The sequence below is a fragment of the Canis aureus genome, chromosome 5, assembly GCF_053574225.1.
Source record: "Canis aureus isolate CA01 chromosome 5, VMU_Caureus_v.1.0, whole genome shotgun sequence".
Lineage (NCBI taxonomy): Eukaryota > Metazoa > Chordata > Mammalia > Carnivora > Canidae > Canis > Canis aureus.
Genome location: NC_135615.1, coordinates 59,201,684 through 59,212,052, shown reverse-complemented (window position 1 = coordinate 59,212,052; position 10,369 = coordinate 59,201,684). Strand labels below are relative to the sequence as shown.

Here is a 10,369-nt window from a genome sequence, read left to right as displayed (position 1 = left end):
CCATTTCTTCTTCCATGTCCAGCACAGTGAAGTGGGGCGGTGAGATGCCAGCAGAATTATAGCAGTGTCTCAGAGATCCACCCTAACACCAACAAGAGAAAGGACTATGCCCTTGGGAAGGAAGCTGTTACAGAAACATCATCTCATGAAAACTTTCCCTGGACAAAGGAAGGTTCTACACTCTTGAGCAAGGCCACATGGTGTGGAAGGTTAGGAAAGAAGGGTCTTATTTGCCTTTCAGCACTTCGGCAACTGATTTCCAATTGTCCAGCGCCACAGAGGGATCCGTCAGTGAGAAGCACACTAATTAAAGACACCACCATCTGCCAAATGCAGACTCAATAGCGTGTGCCTGCTTGTGATGCAAGGAATGGGGGTGGGGAGAGGTTTTCATCAACACAGAGCGCTCTGCCACAAAGGTGAAAGCTGTGCACTGGAATGGGCCGATCCCAGGAGCAGGTGCCTGGGGAGGGCAATGAAGAAGCAAGTGCCAAGGAACCACACAAGCCCCCATTGGGACACCAGTCTAGCCCCGCCTCTCTCAGTAAAGGAAAGCCCCACCGGAACATAGGGATTCACTGCAACCTCCATAGCACACATCTTTGCAGTTCAAGGTTTCCCCCTTCTCTCCCCCAAGACACAGGAAATACAAGCTTAAGGTCCTCAGAACAGTGGCTTGTCTCCCGCTTTGGGAAGATGGTGGTTATCAACATTTTTATTTATGAAAACAGGAGTGAACATGGCATTTGTCTTTCCTCTAAGGGCAGCAGCACGTCAGTCATGCATCAGTCATCCAGTGATACAAAGAGGTGGCCAAGTGCGTCTGAAGTGGTCATTTGGAAAGGATAGCAACCCAGGCAGTGGTGCTTTTCTGCAAACAGAAGGAAATAGTTGGCTCCATGGGTCTTGAAGATTTATCCAAGCTTTCCACAGGGTGTCAAGATTTCTGTCCCAACCTCTTAGTTACCATTTACAGCAAGAAAAGCCAGCAAGTGCAAAACTGTTAATTTATTGATTCAATGAAAGGTTTTTTTTTTTTTTTTTGAACAATCCCCAATACATGCAGTTCAGGGTTAAGTATCACATTTGTAGCACATTGTTGAGTCTCTACACAGAAGTACTCATCCCATCAGCTGTATAACCCATCACATCACTTTCCCCAGCCTCCACAGCACCTGCTTGCAGTTGTTTCCATGAACACATCCATAGAGCTCAAAAGTATGTATTATTACTGGTTTTCTTGGCCAGATGCTTCACCGCCACCTCCTCTCCCCAACTCCCACCCTGGGGTTAGTTATTAAAAGCAGGATGTTATGCCATCTCAGATTTATTAAACTCACTGATAAACTGTGGCTTCTCGTGTGCCCCCATGGACCCTGCTTTTTGCTTTTGGAAGGGCTTAGATTTCAATGACCTTAACGCTGATCTGTTATTATCCAATCCCATTTATTTGTAGGAGGGAAGTTTGCTTTTTCCCATGGGTGCTCATGCAGTAACAGGTTTCTAAACAAATCGTGCAGTCTGAACTGGCATTAAGGGAAACTGCTGAGTGGGCTTAGAACCATTTCAATCATATATAAAAATTCTTCCAATTGCTGCTTGTGTTCCCCAAATAGTTTTGCTTCTATCCTTAATACAGCACCTGGGAGAACCTAAGTTATTTCCCTGAGTAGGTGTGGACCAAGACCCAACGCCACCAGCTCTCTCTGGGACTCAGCATCTGCCCCAAGGGCACCATCTTCCAGTCCCACCGGGATCAGTCCAGGGTGCCGTGCCCAACTCAGGACACAATTCCAGATCATGAACATGGTGCCCCCTAACTCTCTCAAGAAGTCATGCTCCCTCCTCAATATCTACCCTTTGACTGATTTTCTTACTGTTCCCTTTCTTATAACCACCTCCTCTCTGAGCCCCCAAAGATTAAGCTCTTCTGTCTTCTCCAGCCAAGCAGACTGAGCCTCTTCCTTCTCTGAAGGGAACACAGCAGCTTTGAGCCTGGTGAGCAGCGGTGTGTTAGAGAAGGTCTGTTAGACCTGGCACGTGGCCGGTGTGTAGGTGCCTCAGAGAGCCGCCATCGGCACTGCTCTCATTGGTGAGAAGACCCAGGAATGCTTGGTCTGCACTGTCCACTTGGCTTCTCCCACCCAGTCACCTCCTACAGGAATGGGACAGGGGTAGACAGCTGATATGATCCAGGGGAGAATGAACTGCAAGCAAACTGCAGATGAAAAGTGTGTGAAAAGCACTGCATTTCATCAGTTCTGCTCCTGCCATAGGGACCTGTCAGCTGAAATCAAGCCTTGTACTTATGCTTACTTGTGGCCCAGCAGCCCTGACAGACCAATCTGAATTTGGCAGGGGAACTTTTTGTTCTCACCATACCAGGTCTATGTTGTTGAACACAGGTGGAACCTGAGATGATAGTGTAACGCTACCCTGTTCCCCACAGTTTTTGCTTTTCTTTAGGAAATAACTAAGTCCTTATCATAGGCACTTTTAATTGGTTATAAGGTAACAAAGCAAATAGATGGCTAATCAAAATTACTGAGATGGATTTAAGAAATACTCTGCTGACCGAAAAGGATATTGGGTGGGTAAATCTACCATAGCTTAAGTCTAAAATATAGGAGCAGACTCCCACTCATTCACACATCCACCCACACACACATCCACCTACACCCTTCTCTCTCTCATCATCTTCCCCTGCCTCTTCCCCCAATTTTGGAACTCTCCATGAACCACCTCCTAACCCAGGTAAGTACTCTGAAATCTCGGGGAGCTACGGTATATCTGGAGACGGGTAAGAGAAAAGGTCTGCACTGGACTCACTTTAGTTTGGGAAAGAACAGCCTACGGCCAGCCAGCCAGATGTCAAGGCCAGACTCAGAAAGGGGTTAAACTCAGTTACGTAAAAACAAAACAAAACAAAACAAAAAAAACTCAGTTATGTCGTCTAAGGTGGGAAGAGAAGTGAAAAGTATAGGTGGTGGAAGAGTAACCCATGCATTAAAAGGAAGAATTACTCCCATGTCAGAGCCACAGTCACAGAGCCCCAGGATAGGCAGGTTAGCTCTGTCTGCACTGACTAAATTATGATCAACGGAGAGAGGCAGAAGCACATCTGTACAATGGTAAGCACCCAAGTGTACTCTTCCAGATGCTTTCAACTGCCTCTTGGGAACCCAAGGGAAAGAAATGGGGTTTGTACTTCACCAAGACCCTTCAGGTACTCCCCATGCCTAGTCCAGACAGGCAACTTTAAAAAAAAAAAAAAAAAAAAAATTGATTGGGGAGGGGAGAGAACGAATGACAGAGGAGACGAAAGGCAGGGGGGGCAAAAAAGACACACAGTGGCACATCTCCCTGATAACTACCAACAGTGTTGCCTAGAAGGGCACATCAGAAAGCTGCTGCTGCCTGACAGGTCCAGCTGAGAGCTCATGTCTTGGCTTTGATTTTCAGGTAGAACAAATGCATACATTGACACAGAATGTGCAATACAGGCAGGTAGTACTGGTACGAGAACCTTAAATGAATGCATTTCCTCGCTTTGGGGTTAGGATCTTTTTAAAAATTTTCAATCTGTAAGCTCAACTCTAGTAAGAGTTTTCTCTGCATTTTAAATTCCCACCAACCAAACGACAAAAATACAATCTACATTTAGAGATAAGATAGGACCTGCTACCAATACCAGTATGATTTTATTGGAATATGGAATGTAAACAGATGTTTTCAAACGAACAATCTAACCTTATAAAAATGTATGGCATTATTAAATAGTTAATAAAGAAATCCTAAGGTATGATGTGGGTAGACACCTCAAGCTCTAGCCTAGCTGTAAAGTCCCCACAGCTGTGGCATGGCCCTGCAACTGGGGGGAGGGGACTGCCTGCAAACCATACTGGTGACAAGTCCCCAAAATGAAATCAGCCCGACTATTTTTTAAAGCAGAATCTAGCTTCCTTTGTTAACCTGAAAGCTAGCACAATGGATCCCAAGCTCTGACACTTGCTCCAGGAGCTCCAACCCGCACCCCCCGGCCCTCCCTGACCCCAGGTCCCTCATATGATGTTGCTCTGCTCAGCCACCTAGGAGTGGGCCACCTTGCACATGCAACCCCAGTCCCTGCATGTGAAGAAGACAGCTCTGCCATCACATCCACTTATCACCTCTCAGAGCTTCAAGATGCAGGTTACCCAAATCATAGAGGGAAACTGCTTCTCATGGGGATAAAGAGAGGCAAAAAGGGGTGGGGCAGGGGACTACATTTTCCTTAACCAACAGGTCTTTCCTAAGTACACTCTAATAGGATATTTCTCTCACTCCCCAACCTGCCTGAAGACCAACTTTCCAGCTTTCATTACAGTTGTAACCAAAAAGTCTCTGTTTCAGAGAGGTGCATGAACATAGGTGCACAAACAGGGACGTATGTGCTAGGAAATGGTAAGGTTTTCCTTATAAGGCTGCTAAAGGAAAAAAAAGGCTACACAGAAAAAATAGCAACAAGATTTTATGGTTAGGCAAATCAACAAAGGTTACAGTGAGCTCCAAGTTATGCACTTCGCATTGAACTTTTGATGAGTCAGATGGACCTGTTCACGGCATCACAAGGTCTCAAGTGATGACTCCTGACATCAAAGGGGCCTCTTATGAGTGATTGCAGTTTGCTCCCAAATGACTACACTTAGAAGAAAACTGCAGTGGTGAGGTACATTTCCTAGAGAGCTCATGTCATAAAAAAATACATAAAACATGAATTTGTAAAAGCTTAAAAAAAAATACTGTCACTGTTTTAATATCTCCTTTTCTTAAATGAGGCTGGTGTGTCAGTACAGACTGCTGACTTAGCTAAAACTTGAGCCTGAATCTCACCAAAGGAAACCCAGACCACAGTGGAATAGATAGGAAGTCAGATATTCAGAGCTTGTTGACTGAATGGGTTAATTTAACAGCGGTCTCCTGTTAAATAAAGGTAAATGTACAACAACTCCGAGTTTCTCATCTCCCATGCATTCCAAAGGGAGTGTTCCCTCAGATCCTGAACTATGTGCATCGTCACACTGCCACGATAGCAGCTCCCTGTAGACTAGTACTGGGGGATTTCTTTCTTTTTGACAGACATTTAGGTCTTTACTCTTCTTTGCATTTAGAAGGAATGACTAGAATTTCTTTTTATCACATTGTAGTTTTCCTTCAAGATTTGTGTTTGGTTGGTTGGTTTTATTGGCAAGCATCAATGCCTCATTACCCGTCGCCTTCCAAGTTTTCACCGGGCTGCCGTGAGGCCACTGGAAAGCACAGCATTGTCTGCACAAGGCTGGGACTGCTCCTTTACCACGGGGTCTGCAAGAAAACAGGATGGGAGTCAGCCAAGTCTGGGCTTGGAGGTGACAGAGACATCATCATGACAAACCCCCTTCCACAGTGGGACAATGAGAGAGATGGACAGACTGACGGGAGAGCTGAGGCCAGAAGAGTGACAGAAATCACAGAACGAAGGTTGGAGAAAAATCAGACACTGAAAAATAACCGGGAATTTGCTCTTAGAGTCAACCCTTATACTTGCCTCAGAGGGCAAGTTCAACAACTGAGGCCCACACACACTGACTTCCCACAGCTCAAAATCACTACTAATCTTCCTGTGTGTTATTTTCCTTAGATACTATGTCAGATCCAACCCCCAATTTCTTCAAATCATGTGCAGTAATGAGCACTTGGGAGCAAAGGAATGAAAAGAGCCATTAGAAGACCTATTAATTTTAAGCAGCAGTTATTTGAAACATTTTTTTTTGACAGAAGATGTGTGTTCAGAAAAGTAGACGGATCATGAATTACATATTACAAACACCAAAATTCTTAATTCAATCTAACTCAAAGGTGAAAATAGCATCTTGTGCCAGAAATTGGAAAAAGGACCTCTGGGTTGTACTTGTTAGAGGTCTTGAAGGTTAAAAAAAAAAAAAAAAAGAGGTCTAGAAGGCCAAAGGGTAAAACCTTTCCAATTTGCTGTCTACTAATGCTTATGGGCCAACAGCTTCAAAATTTGTATTCTTCAGGTAAGACCCGCTTAATCTCCAGAGGGGAAGAAAAGAAGGGTAGATAGCATACTGGCCAAGCAACAGACAGGCTGAAGGTTTTCTTCTTGATCCAGAGAGTGGGCTGAGACTGGTCCTGTAACCTGTATCCCCTATCTCCTCTATGCCTGGACTAAATCATCTCATGTTGCCAACAATTAAGGGGAAAGTCTATCTGAGACATACTTTATTGGGAGGGAGGGGCCAGGGAGCTGTACGCAGGCAGCCAAGAAGCAACCATGTGCACTGAATACATACACACATACATACATACATACACACTCTGAAGTGAGACCTAAAAATTCTTTAACTCAGATAGGATTTTAGTGAGGTCCTTCCATAGCTGCTTTCCTTTCTTCAGATTCCTTTTACTGAATTTAACTCATTTCCTTCTTTAAAAATATACTATGGTCATCTTATTACTTTTAACCAACTACTTTGTTTTTTTGAGGGGAAAAAAACATGTTTGATTAGGTTTCCACACAGATATATCCGAAAACAAAGTTCAGATATTTGTGATCTCTCAGCCCAGGGCCACAGGGAACGGTCTGCAGACCAGACTCAAGGGGAGCTATGGCAGTGGACAAGCAAACACCTCTGCAGATCAAGAAAAGGAACTGCAAGAGCTGTCTCAATAGTCCAGAATGAATGAGGCCAAATTCCAAGGATGATTCAATCCAAACACCTAGAATTCTCCTGACTGGCCTCAAAGATAAAGAACAGGAGACTTATTCCTTTAATAAATCAGGCCCCTGCAAATGGTCCCTGGAGACTCACAGAAGTAGGGATGCTCCATGGCCTCTTTGGCGGTCAGTCTCTGTTGATGGTCGTATCGCAGAAGTTTGTCCAGAAGATCTAGGGCCTCAGGGCTGACGAGGTGTCTGTTCTCACTGTGGATAAAGTTTTCCCAGCGTTTCCGTGAATGTCTGAGGAGGAAAGGGAAGCACTGGTACTGAGATTCAATTCAACAAGAATCCAGACATTACCATGGTTAAAGCCAATAGAATCTTAGAACCCCAGGAGGATTATAAACTTATTAAATCTCATTCTCACAGGTGTCTGCCCCACCCTCCACGGGAATATCTGAGGCATCTTGAAACAAAAAACATGCTCTCTGATAAAATGAACTAAAGCTTCTACATCTGATTTAGAATTTGTGGCACCTTCCTAGATCATTTCTTATGCATCAGGCTTTTAGTCAATTCTGGTGAGGCACAGAGGTGACAGAGTTATTTTTGTTGTGCAGCAAAAATATTTAGAGAGCTAGCCTTGGAAACAGAGGCTCCACAAAACACTGAGAACTGTCAACGCATTTACTTTTCAACACTAGTACACTGTACCTGCAAATATGCTTTAAAATTTGCCACGTTGGGGGGATCCCTGGGTGGCTCAGCGGTTTGGTGCCTGCCTTTGGCCCAGGGCGCGATCCTGGAGTCCCGGGATCGAGTCCCACGTCAGGCTCCTGGCATGGAGCCTGCCTGCTTTTCTCCCTCTGCCTGTGTCTCTGCCTCTCTCTCTCTCTATGTCTATCATGAATAAATAAATAAGATCTTAAAAAAAAATAAAATTTGCCACCTTGTAGAAAACCCGTTAACTAGAACAAGAAAAAACTATAAATCTCTTCCTCAAAGAAGAATCACAGCTTTCTAAGATTTTCCATTAAAATAAGCATACACTGTCCTGCAAAGCTTTTCACTGTAACAGGATTTTGTCTCCTATTTTCTATGGACTGACAGGTTATCTCTTGGAGAAGTACAACGATCAGAAGACACATGTAAACAATGCCCAAACCTCAAAACAAGTTTTAAAAAGCATACATGAGAAAAAAGAAGGGTATTTTCAACTTTGCTATGATTAGCAAGTGATTTCGGCGAATATTCCCTCTTCTGAAATGTGTTTAGTTAAAACCCTCATTCTCTCTCCCTCTCTTACTTACTGTCCCAGGATATCGTTGAAGTGCGGATCTAGGTCTATGTGATACTTCTTCAGATACCCATACAGCTCATCTGTACCCAGAACCTTGGCAATGCGAACAAGCTGAAACACAAAACAAACTGACCAAATTACTGAGCACAGAGCTCACCGGAAGCCTGTGAGGATGCTATCCCAAGAAATGAGAGGACTTCTCCATCACTGAATCTCCAGGGACCAGAGGCAGATTGGAGCCCGGGGCTGACAGGAGGCAGACCAAAGGCCAATGATGTTCACAGAAAGCAAATTTCCAAACTCCCTTTAAAATGGTAATAACTGGGATCCCTGGGTGGCGCAGCGGTTTGGCGCCTGCCTTTGGCCCAGGGCGCGATCCTGGAGACCCGGGATCGAATCCCACATCAGGCTCCCAGTGCATGGAGCCTGCTTCTCCCTCTGCCTATGTCTCTGCCTCTCTCTCTCTCTCTCTCTGTGTGACCATCATAAATAAATAAAAAAAAAATTAAAAACAAAACAAAATAAAATGGTAATAACTTAAGACAATAATCTTCCAGAAGCTGACAATTACGGGGGCATCACAATCTAATCTAGAAGCTAGTTTTGTTAGACAAAGTGTGTCTGACTTCTTCACAGACTCACTGTGGGGCATACGTGGAGCTTAGTAAGATAGCTTTATCTGGCTCTATGTTTGGGGACCTAGTAACCACAGACAAAATCTCATGAAGCTCTTTACCCTGAAGGAGAACTTAAGTGCAGACACTGAGTGACTCAAGGATAGCATCCCTGTCAACAGACTCCCATTTCTTTGGCATGTGCCCCCACATGGGGAAGAGCCAGTTAGTGTTTGCTCACCTGGTCATAGTTGTCCTGTCCGTGAAAGAAGGGCTCCTTTCGAAAGATCATGCTTGCTAACATACAGCCCAAACTCCACATGTCCAAGCTGTAATCGTACATCTGGGGAAACAAGGTCAGCCTGTTAGTGAAAGGTGTTGCAAATGTATTTCTTTGATCTGGATTTCTAGTCTTCAGTTGACCTTTGCACATATTTTAGAATTCAAAGAAAAAAAAAAAAGTCACTGAGAAAAATCTGAAATGACTGCTTCAGGCTGGGGTTTTGAATGTATCCAAACTGACTTAATAAACAGCACACGAGGAGAAGCCCTAAGGAAACACACAAAGGAGGCGTGAGTTGTACCTGATAGTCCACAAGGAGCTCCGGTCCCTTGAAGTACCTCGATGCTACACGGACATTGTACTCCTGAGCAGGGTGGTAGAACTCTGCCAGACCCCAGTCTATGAGCCGCAGCTACAAACACAACAGAAATCAAACCCGTAAAGGCGTTTCTAGACGCCTGTGCCTTAGAAAAAGGCCACATCACGTTAGCTGACAATATGTGCGCTACATAACAAATGTTAGCCAGTGCACTGGCAAAAATTACCCTTTCAGCAACTGTGGAAGAGGTCACCTCTACAGTAGAGCTTTCAGAATCTTATTTGTTGTTTTTTTTTTTTTTAATTTAAATTATCCTGGCTTATCATTCTCTTCCCATCAATCAAGCTTAAGCTTTTTACTCTGCCTCTGTTTTACTTGCATATAACACATTCCCCCATTATTAACAGCTCCCATCATAAGCTCAAGCCACAACACAAAGGGTTGGAGACCCAGGCCCCACCCCAGGATTGAAGCATTGCTCCAGCTTTTCATTAATCACACAGTAGTGGAATCACTTACTCACCAATCAGAGACAACCAGAATTGGATATGAAAAACAGGAGGGACCCAAGTGTAAAGGCTAGGCAGACTGGTCTAAGGGTCATTAAAAGAAGTACAAACCATCTGCTGGAGTTTCTTTGCGAGGCCCTCTGGAAAACCATGACCAAAATAAACAAGGGACTATAGTTAGGCTCACGGGTCTACTTTCCTTGTGTACCATGCTCATGCAGAGCAGAAAGCAACACTGGAGACCGGAGAAATAACAATAACACAAGTCTGCCAAAGAAAACAGTACTGGTCTGCAGTCCCTCCTAGGTCAATACCTAGAGTTGTGGTCTGCCCTAGACCTTTTAAGAAAAGCCTTGTTGCTGCCTGGCTGCAACGGTACCTTTTTCTGTTGGTGATCTATCATGACATTGTGAGGTTTCACATCCCTGTGCATGATTCCCTTGCTGTGGCAGTAATCCAGAGCCTATTAGATAAGAAAGCACAGAGAAAAGTAAGCACACTGTCTACCAACCTCCCAACGCAAGCATATTATTTGTGACAGCTTCACGTGAATACAATCTCCCAAGGGTCAGCTTACTGCTGCGACAGAGGACAATAACCATGCCTCAGATGGTACCCCTAGTGCTCTGTGCACACTATGCTGG

At 44.4% G+C, this 10,369-nt stretch overlaps 1 protein-coding gene across 10 annotated transcripts in view; it reads right to left on the bottom strand.

The window, feature by feature from the left end:
- The window catches only part of CSNK2A2 (casein kinase 2 alpha 2), an 80,175-nt gene that overhangs the window by 3,486 nt on the left and 66,320 nt on the right, over positions 1–10,369 (bottom strand). For 9 of the 10 annotated variants that reach the window (XR_013380119.1, XM_077898257.1, XM_077898261.1 and 6 more), the window contains 6 exons: positions 10,105–10,188; positions 9,199–9,309; positions 8,856–8,957; positions 8,011–8,111; positions 6,852–7,000; positions 5,249–5,343 (listed from right to left, as the gene is read on the bottom strand). Coding sequence is in view for 9 of the 10 variants with exons in the window: in XM_077898257.1 (XP_077754383.1) it covers positions 5,267–5,343; positions 6,852–7,000; positions 8,011–8,111; positions 8,856–8,957; positions 9,199–9,309; positions 10,105–10,188 (624 nt within the window). In the remaining variant the exon portion in view is untranslated. Of the gene's footprint in view, positions 1–660; positions 872–5,248; positions 5,344–6,851; positions 7,001–8,010; positions 8,112–8,855; positions 8,958–9,198; positions 9,310–10,104; positions 10,189–10,369 lie in introns of those variants that run through there. The other variant, XM_077898259.1, reaches the window with a different exon arrangement.